A 10935-nucleotide genomic window follows, 5' to 3' on the forward strand; every position below is an offset into this window, starting at 1 on the left:
TCCTCAATTCACAATGGTACAGAAACCCACAGCCAATATTGTTATGTGTGCAACTTTATTAAAGTTCTGAGAACACATTGTATATCCTTTTTCTCATTTTTAAAGAATAATCACCTCAAAAAATCAAACTTTTTTTTTTTTTTTAGCAAATGCCAAAGCCTAATGAAGCAAGCAGTCTTACTGAAGATTATGTAGATGATGTTGCAAAGCACAGTGAATGTGACAGCTCATCTATCAAAGAAAACAAAAGGGTTTATGCAACTAAACTAAATAGAACCTTTCAGAACAGCATGGAGAGTAGCTGGTAGAACCTTACTTCTTATAATATAAATAACTAGGAAAGTGCGATCTCATTTCAATGAAGGCAGAAACGTTAGAAGAAGATGGCACAGTTTGCTATGCAAGCTATATATCTGACAATAGCTTCTACCCCAATGCCTTGAAGCACATGGCAACAGCTAAAATTCCCACTTCATCTAGCAAAAATGCTGCTTCCCATGTATGTACTACCCATTCTTTGAACAAACCATTCAGTGGTGATTTTTATTTTCTGCTAGTAATCCACAAAGTAAGCCACAGCTCCAAATGTCTGCTGGGATGAGACAGTATTTTAAGTACTTGACAGACAACCTGACACTCAACACGAGATTGAGTGTGGATCTGTCTGCATTTAAATACTACTCATTTTTGTGATACCTAACAAGCAAGAGAAACATTTGTATGAGCAAAGCATAATTATGGTACAGATAATATGCACAGCTTTAACTGGTCAAGCAATGTGCTACTTAATGCCTTTTTGCAACACAATTTTTATGCACAAATTATTAAATACAGCAGAACACTAGATACCTACATAAAATATTCCGTCTTGATGGACAACTGCATCTTGCATAAACAAAAGCAATTCTTTCTCTGTTTCCCAAAGCATTTTTTCTACTACTGTTAAAAAGAACAGGACCTTTATTCTCAGGACCACAAATATTCCCTTCTATCCTATCTGGGAGCGAATCTTTATTGTTCATCAAAGTTCTAAATACAATAAAATTAAGGCTTTTGAGAACACCTAAGATTCATAAATACAACAGAAAAACCTTCAATAAGGTTAAGATGAGTTCTTATTCTGACATTCATTAAGACAAATTATATTCCACCATCTGGAAGCAAATATGCCACCAAGCATTTCTGGACATTAGGACCTGATGAGTCTGAGATCTTCAAACTCTAGATTAGAGAAAGTGGTATGAGAAAACATATCTCGAAGCACTGCAGAGATTCACCCTTTTCCTAATCCCGTAATATCCAAATATACATTCACTCTGAGACGAGTTAACCACTGATAAAGTTCCCATGACACTGCCTCTTAAGGAGCAATTTCAAGAAAATATGCTATATCTGGAAACCCCAAAGACAAGGAACACTTTAAAAGGAAGAACAGGAGAGACACCATTTTAGTACAAAAAAAAAAAAAAAAAAAAAAGCTAGAACACACAGTGTAAGCAAAAATGCACACACAGCCTCCATAGGTGGAAACGCATTTAACATAATACCACAGGAAAGAGTAAGCATCCCTTCCCATGCACCCCCCTTTTCCTTTTTCTTTTTTAGAAGCCCAGATGCAACTGCCCCTCTCATCCTCTCTTTACTATCTGAGATTTCTTTCAATTCTACTGCTAGCAAGACAAACACAGTTTGCATAGAGACAACTATGTAATTACAGCAAGGCGAAGTTGCATGGTCCACTGACTACAGAACACTACAGGACTCTCAGTAATAAGAGGTCAGGGGCTTAACTATTCATTTATTTAAATGTATGCCACGGTTTCATTTTTTCTGGTCAAATCAACAGATTTTAATTGGTGCTTTCAAACGTAGCAGTCTATGAAAATGACAAAAATAATACTAGAAACACAGCAAACACGTGCCCTAAAGGCCTTTTAATTCCTGAAATCATGCTGCCCTTTTATTTCCCATTGAAGAACGCGTACATATTATTCCCTTCTAAAATGCATTTCAAATCAGCTAACACTCTAGCTTATTCAAAACTTGAGCTTATACACAACACTCAAGAACATTCAGTGCACTCAGAGGAAAAAAGAACAATATGGAAAAAAGAAAAGTGAATTAGTAGTTTTACTGCAATACATATCTATGTGCTGTGGCAGGGCACGTTTGAGGAAGCCATCTGTAGGGTATCAGCTTCAATGAGGTTAAGGAACATAAACACCAAGCTGACGTGAAAAATCAAAGCAAAAGAGCAAAGAAATACTATTGCGACTTGCGGTACACTTGGCACACCTTATGCATTTAAAGACACTGCTGCCACACAGACTCCATCTCAATGGCTGGTGTATCACTCAAATGTCCTGAATTAATAACGGAGATAAAGCCCACACAGATGGCATATGGCATGGTTTGAGACAGACTCATTTTGACAGGTGACAAAGATGACTACTCATCTAGTCATGTGAAATTAAGCACTTACGGGAATGGCAGGTGTGAACTGCCTCCTTTATACAGATTTGGAAGCATCCCATCACTCACAGAAAGTGCTGTACGAAAATCCCAGACAACTCTGGAAGTACAGTTAATGTTAAATCTGCAAGGGAGGTAAACTAAGGCTGAAATGCAAGCCCTTGCCCCATCCCAGTCTGGATGATCTGCATCCCTGTTTGATCTGGACAGAGCCCTAGATACTGAACAAGAAAATGAAGTTAAAAACCCAAGTAAAAGTGAAATATATTCAAGGTAAATATTAGTCTCTATGCTGCCAGCATTAACTTATTTCAACCGGCTATACATTTACCCCTATTTTTTAACTTTTTGGACTAACTCCCGTTCACTGTTTACTACTACTGTTTCAATGGATTTTTTTTTCCAACCCTCCGTCTCTACCAGTCACTACAAGGGGATGTAAAACACTCTCACTAGAAGAATAACTATGAAGTTGATAATATGATTGCAGAATAAATGCCTGGAGGTTACTTATAAAGCAGGATGTATACCTTATGTACTTTTGGTATATGTTGATACTATAGGATGATAACATTTTTGCTACCTGGCAGTCTGTGGAATTCAACAGTAGCTCTGTGGTGTCATATGGGTAAGAGTACGCAGGGTAACTACACATACATATTTATTGCAGGTTTTGCTAGGACTATAAAATGGACCCCAATATTAACCTTTTCCTTCACCTTTAATATTTTATAAAGCAAATGAGAAAAAAAAAGAAAAAAAGCACTAAACCATTTTTCCCTGACCAGAGTTCATGCCCCGTTTACAAAAATTTTCTGCCATGTACATAAAATTCCAAGTTTTCCTCAATGTCATGTGGCATCAACATATTAAGAGAGAACAGACACTGGGCAAGAACACATATCTCAAAACTTCAGATATGGAAGGTATATGCTTTATGATGTGTACCTTCAAACAGACTGCTAAGACCGTGACAGAGCACTTTGGGAAATGCAACACTATCTCCATTGGTTGGCCAGATTTTCTCTCAGAGGAAAACTGAGGATGTCTTCTGCAGCTAAACTGCAAACTCCAGTTTCTTTCTGAGTCCTAGTACCATGATCAAGAGAAACAATGTTGGGGTCTCAGGTCCTTCATTTCTTTTAAATACACCAAATAAACCTCTCTGTCATAACAACAAACCTCATGCAGGAGAAGTCATGCTAGCATTGCCTGTGTTCACATTAACATGTTTATTGAAAGCAGCAGTGAAACTATGAAGTGCAATTTCCCTCTTTCCTGGCCACAGGTTTGTTCAGTCCTGACTGCTGACTTCAGTTTGAAGTCAGCAAAGTGACTTCAGGGTGGGCAAACTAAATTCACTTCCAAGGAAATCAGAGCAGTGGCCATATACACAGTGAATGTGCTCCAAGCCCTTTGTGGGAACACAGGGATTCAAATCAATGATCTGCCTTTGAAACAGGTTTAGACCATGGGTAGTAGGAAAATTAGATTTATTTTGAAGATTCCAAAATGCAGATAATACAGATATAGTAGCTTCACCACCAAATTCTCCTATTTCCTGAGCTGCTCTTACAGTTTCATGTTACTAACGTAAGTACAAACTTCATCTGCAGCTGAAGAAAGCAACAAATAAAAAATTTAGTATTTGAGATTATACCCTGAATAACTGCGATAAAAGTTCTTTTTCTAATGACTTAGCTCAGTATGCAACGTATCAAAAAGTGTTCAATCTTTTGCATGGCGATAAAACACTGCAAGGTTCCAAACAGTTCTTTCTTTACAAATAAGAAGGCCCAATTGAATGCAGAATTTATCATTTGAAAACATATGATTGCTTCTCATCCCAAAGCTGTTCATGCTCGTGCATCTGTAACTATGTAAGGCACTATTACCCCCGTATTTACCGAATAAAATCCTAAATGTATTAAATTGTCAGACTATGCCACACAAGCATAATTATGATCTTCATGAGATTAACAGCCCCCCCTGAAATGACAAACGTTTTTAAGGACAGAACGGCATTTACCCAACAGTAGTACCTGAAGGCACTGGGTATGCTCAATATTTTAAATCATACGAAAACTTAAACTTACTCCCTACCTATAATAAACCCGAGTGAATGACCACTGGCCCAGGCCCCCAGATCTACCAAGCTTTCCAGCATGAGAGCCTCAGGCCAGTTACAAGCACCCACACCTTTCCTTTGCTCCCTCCTCTCTTCTAGTCCCACCACTCCTGACTCAAGGGAGCTTTCCTCTTCCTCCTCCTCCCCTCGTGCTGGGCTCCAGCATCAGCAGAACAGCAGAGCTGTTGGCTGGCACTTCATAGTGGATACTAAGAGACTGATTTCCCAGATACCTCATCCTGAGACAAATGGCATTTTCTGTGGCTCCATTGTTATTTCCTGGGAGCTTGTGAGTGTGGGCACTATATTAATAAGACAAAAGACTCACAGAGCCAAAGCCCAGCCACAGACCTGGGCATGCAGTACAAAGGAAATGTTGTAAACAGTTTAAACAGATCTGCGATCATAATCCCATCCTGAATCATAATCCCATGCTGAAAATGTCTGATTTTCAAAAAAGATACATCATTGGAACAATTTCTTCCTTTTCAGTGGATGTGACACATGATTAGTGTATTTCCCATGCAAAATTTTTTCGCAGAAAGTCAAACAACATCCTAGCGAGCAACATGTCTTCTAAACAAAATAAATCAATGAAATGCAGCATGTTTTTAAACAATTAAAGATATTCACAACTAATAACAGATTTGTACCTTTGTTAGGAAATAAGTACATTCGGATTTTATCTGTATCAACTGACATGAAGGTTTATCAACTCCTCATTTCAGATATTTTGTTATTTTTAAACAAGTCATAGTTCTACCCTTTTCTCAGCCCAAAAGCTAAAAGCACATTCCCCATAAAATGTTTATTTTGTCTGGTGAAAACCTATACAGGAGACTGTTAACATTCCCTTGTGATCTTTCAGATACAAGTCTGGAAAGCTTGGAAGAGAGGACTAGACAGAAATGAAGGTAAAATTTTTAGATTTAGTTTGAGAAATCATCAGAATGATTTCACCGAATTACAAGTGCAGAAATTCTTGGTCATACATGATACACAGACATGTGAGTAAATAACCTTTAGAAACCATCGTATAAACTGGAAATTGTATGAAACACTGAAGAAGCCAAGCAACAGCAGATGTTGCTATTGTACAAGAAAGCTGGTGTGCACATAAGGGATGTTCTGCACAGCAACATTCAAGTCATTTTCAATAGGCTTTCACGAATTCCTCTTGCTTTGCCATCACACTTAAAGATCCAATTTTAAAGAGATTAGAATACTTTTCCGAAATATGAGTCAGGTCAAAGAGAGTCTGACCTAGAGCACTTTTGAGAAAATTTAGATACAGGAAGATCAGAGATTATAAAACAAAACCATTTAGAGATTTGTGACATGCTCCTCACTAAGATGGTTACTGATCGAAAGAAACCAATATACTTTCCACCTTCCTTAGATTATATCAAATTAAGACTACTGCAGTGTCTCTTAGTTGGGTAGAACAGCTGCTTATTTCCAGCAGCTGATTTTTCTTCTTTTTTTTAAAGGAGAGTGCGGGGGGGGGGGGGGGGGGGGCGGGGGCAAAAAAAAAGCTTCTGAGAGTACTCCTAAGATGAGCAGCAGTGACAAAAACAGCAGTCTATGCCAAAACACTTTTAATAATGTGAGTTACAAATGAAAGCAAAGACACTAAATGTGAAAATTGCTAAAAGCTTGACTTGCTTTTGTACAAGATGCTGAAAAACATTAAAATAAAGAAGAGAAACTTGTGACAGACGTAAGAGCTTGAGGCAGAATGCAAATCTCTAAAAAACACAACAAAACCACTTCCTAAAGATTTTGGTTCAGTGTGTTGTTAAAACTCTATCATAGTGAAGGGTATGTTAAACCAAAGAATAAAATAACAGCCCAGGAAATTTCTTGCAGCTTGTATTCTTTAGCTGGTGAAGTGAAAAAAACTGCTTATTCCTATCAAGATGAGATTCCTCTAGCCCATGCACTTCAAAAGGGAAAGGTACAATTATGCCTCTCTGGTGAGAAAATACTGTCCTTGACATCTCAAGAAAACATTAGCGCAACTATTACTTGTATAATATCTTTGGGAAATCAGCACAGATGCCAGCTATTGTTCTGGATATTGCTGATGCACATGGTTACAAAATTTACGTTAAGCTATATCCTTCCCTGTTCTTTCTATAAACAGTTCCTATGAATTTCACTAAATTAATCTGGTGACAAAATCCAAACAAACCTATCTTTGAGACAAAACTCTCACTTCCTGCTCTTCATACATACAATATTCTTTCAAATCTGCACTGTTGTACACTTTCGTGCTTCTAATCTCATTGAACTACTTTGTTACTTTTTGTTTAAATCACAGATACACACTTAGAATTTCCATTTCATATCATGGAAGATCTACAGACGTTCAGAAGAGCATTTGACATAGGATAATGAATATGTCATTGAGTGAGACCAGCATATAGTGTTTTTGGAATATACTGAGGTATAGCAGGAAGACAAATTCAACCCCATTGTCTACCACCTACTAATGACAGTTCCTTTGGTTCTTGAAAACACTAGACATACACACAAACGCAACATCACTATAATAAAGTTCCACTGGTCAGAAACCCCAGTAATATTATAACTTCAAAATTATTTTAATATCTCAATAACTTGTGGTGTCAGGCAAATTAGTCTAACTCTATAAATTTACTTGAAGTCCATAAATGATTCTCTTTTCTTCCTTACCTCCAGATGCTCTAAAATATAGGGAGGGTTCGTCATGCCAAGCCTCAGCATAGCTCCCTCAGGAATAGCTTCAACCAGCTTCCACAGAAGCGTAGGGAGGTCTGTGCCAATGTCTCTGCCATAAGCCCCTGTGTCTTCACTGGTCAGCCATATCTCACAAACACCCTCTGTGAATAAAAGAAAGAGATAATTAACAAATCTGGTTTAGAGCTGTTTATTTTATCATACAGCTGCTCACTCTTTTTAATGCAGTATTTCACAAGGCTATTATGCAGCCAGACTGGGTATTCAATTGCAAGGGGGAGGGAAGGAGAAGGAAGGCTTATCCCATGGGTAGCAGTGGGTTATTAAGTTCATTTTATGAGCACAAGAGTGCTACAACAATGCTGTAAATTATCATTGCTGTAGAATGATTAACATTCATAGCAAATAACTAATTCTGTGCTGCCTCTACAGCAAGTCAGTCGAGTTTAATACTCTGCTCTATTTTTTGAGCCTAATCCACTAAACACTACAGGTGGCGTTACCCAAGCAAACAGTTTGCATTAGTGATCGTTACTAACAGTTAATTTACTGAGTGGTAAGCTTCCAATAAGCAAAATAGCTCTAAAGCACAGTGATTAACATTCCTCCTGGAATAACTATTAAGAAAACCAACTTGTATCCTTCAAATTATACAATTAGCAATGCAGTATTAAGGTTGTATTGAAAATGTTTGTGACCACTGCATGACTGTGATAGTGTGGAAAAACTGTTTCCTGGCAGTTACTGCTTCATTTTCCATCATGAGGGCCTTAGGAAGTAGTATATTTGATTTATACTGTAAATAGTGACCTTGAGCACTGATATTTGGTAATAATATCCTACTGCTCAAAGAGGGGAAAGATTGCACCACCCTTTAATAACAGTTGAAGGCAGTGAGGTTTCACACAGACACTTCTGTAAATCTGCCCAGCTTCCATCTTTTCTGCGATGCAATCCATCCTCCCCCTCCTCACTGCCCCAAAACAAGAACTAAGCCATCAAAAGCACGGTGGGTTGAAGACTGTTGTGATTTCCAGTGAGATAAGACACGATTAACTCAGCGAAGAGTTAAATTTCTAACACCAATGATGAAACAGTAAAGAAAACATCCAAACACTAGGTGTATAATTCACCAAAGCACTGTTTGGACCAGCAGAGAATTTAACACAAAGTGTACTTGTTTACATTACAAATATATAGTTAAAATGAGGAAAACAAACATGTACACAGACTCACATTACATAAAAAGTAATAAACTTAGAAAATGAGAAGTTTTACAAAAATGTATACTCAAGACTGCCTCTCAAACTCAAACTATAAGGGCAGACAGCAGGCTATGCTGAGCACTAAAGTTACTTCTGCTTGTTCGGAAAGATTTTCAAGGTAATTTATTATGTAGAACTAAGAATACTTCAAAATTAAAGGTAAAGCAAGAAACTAATGACTTCATAAGTTTTATTTCAAGAATAAGTTAGTGAGAGATGTACAATTCTATTCTTGTAAGAAGTCTGGTGGAAAGTATTCTTGAAGTACTGCTCTTCGGTTATCCACCTTGCAGTCACAACCTTGTAGTCACACTCAAACTGAGCTCCTCCGTGCCTGATCAGGTATGCAGAATCTGCTAGCAGCACACAACCAGTTTGTATTACACTGCAGTTGCTCACATTTTCGGAATTCATCTCACCACAGGCAGTATCACACCATGACACATACACTAGGTTTTGCTGCCTGCCCTACATTTTCCTGAGATAAAAAAAAAAAAGTAATGAATAATGTATGCTACATTTTAAAAATAAGAGAAATATAAAGGATTTAAATGATGTCTAAGGTCCCGTTGTTTTCTTCCTTATATCAGGTGCCAGTAGCCATTAGGACACTGCAAAACAGAGTAATTTACCTGCTGAGTTTCTTACTGGAGCAGAGTCATTTCCACTTTTAGGCTTTCAATCTAACTAGTCGCTTTTTTTGGGTGGCAGTGGTTGTTTTTTTATTGTGGCAGTTTGGTTTTTTTTTTTATTTTGGTTTTTTTGTTGCCTGTCTATCCCCATCCCCCCCCCAAAATGGCTAATGGAATACTGCCTCACAGTTACCATATGAACACTGAGGAAAGAAAAAAAAAGAAATCACTAGCTAGGAATGGAAATAACATTCCTGTGGAAAACAACAGTGGGCTTTTAAAGCTTCATAGGTGGGGACCATTAGCCCCCTGGTGGGCTGAAACTTCAAATTAAAATCACAAGAAGAGGAAGCAGCTGTAATAGTAAATCAGCAACAACAGGAATAACCGTCTCATCTGCTCTCCGATCAGGGTGTTGAACAACAAGCAATGGGAATAATTCATGCTGAGCCAAGGATGTAGTCTTAATGGCGGGGGGTGGACACCTGTATTTTAGGCAAAAGCTCATGTCCCAGTTTCAGGCTGGCAAAATGTATCTGCAAATACTGAATACTGCTGTGAGTGCTGAGTATTTATGAGTAAATCAACTTTGTACACAACTGTGCACAACAGTTGCTGTCAATTGTTCTTAGGCTGTTTATTCTAGTCATTTTCATCCTGAGTTTAGGAGACTAAACTTATACCAGGTAAGAGGAGAAAACAACAGACCTCTCTAACAGGATTAACAAAGTGAACCAACACTTCCTACTTTCACTCAACCCGCTCTCCCTCCAAACTACAGCCCTACATAGTAACTTATTTAAACCTACTGTGATTTTCTACTTTCTTTTGCAATCAATGTCACTAGATCATTCACCATTCTGTTACTGGGTAATTTTGGTGCTAATAAAGACAAGCTGATTCTGTAAATGAGAAAATTGATCCAAACTGCAGAGTTTGGATGTTCAAATTCAGAGCATTTGTTACAGTATTAAGGCCAATTATCATTATATTCAAACAATTTTAAGTCTGCCTTTGGTCACAGCTTGTAGTTTATTTCTCACTCAGCCATCACTACCCAGCACAAAAGAGTAACCTCAACTGCTGGCTTCTGATCTCTGCTCTGCTGTAACTGGAGATGACTGAGAATAAAAAATGTTGGGAAAAGAATAGGTTCCAAGTACATGAAAGAGGTTCTGAGCCTATTCCTTCTCCAATGTCTCAATATAATGAATACTTATTGAAGATTATGACATGGGTTTTAACTTCAATTTTGTGGGGTAGTCTAAATGATCCTTGTCATAAAGAAGACAAGAAATCCTACAGTTATCACTTTTACAAGATACGTTCATTTCTGCTTTAGAGACCACTTGAAATGATTCATTTCTTTAATAAAAAAATTCTAGTGCTTTTTATTTCACTTTATCTTCAAGCCACTATTGTAAACACTGTTTTCAGCAGTAGCAAACATCTTTTAAATTGAAGGGAAATCTACTCCACCTGAAAAATGAATTTACTTCAATCTACAAAAGCATCTGAAGACGAAAAATATCAGACACTAATCCTTTGAAATTCTGTTTGTTAACCTGCTGTACCTTCATACAAATGAAATTCAATCTCAAAATCCCCTCATTTTTTTTCTTTTGCTTCTCTTCTTCTCATTCTTCTCTTTCCTGTGAGAGTTTCTAATGTGAACAGGAGTGGCTTCTCCAGCAGCGCAATTCTCTGCAGGCTGCCT

At 37.6% G+C, this 10935-nt stretch overlaps 1 protein-coding gene across 1 annotated transcript in view; it reads right to left on the bottom strand.

The window, feature by feature from the left end:
• Nucleotides 1-9000, bottom strand: part of CDKAL1 (CDK5 regulatory subunit associated protein 1-like 1) — a 150457-nt gene extending 141457 nt beyond the window's left edge. Inside the window, exons 1-2 of the mRNA XM_010013331.1 lie at nucleotides 8855-9000; nucleotides 7298-7496 (exon numbers count right to left, since the gene is read on the bottom strand). Of these exons, the coding sequence (XP_010011633.1) occupies nucleotides 7298-7496; nucleotides 8855-9000 (345 nt within the window). The remainder of the gene's footprint in view (nucleotides 1-7297; nucleotides 7497-8854) is intronic.
• Nucleotides 9001-10935: the final 1935 nt, after the last annotated feature.

The sequence above is a fragment of the Nestor notabilis genome, unplaced genomic scaffold (assembly GCF_000696875.1).
Source record: "Nestor notabilis isolate BGI_N333 unplaced genomic scaffold, ASM69687v1 scaffold8224, whole genome shotgun sequence".
NCBI lineage: Eukaryota > Metazoa > Chordata > Aves > Psittaciformes > Psittacidae > Nestor > Nestor notabilis.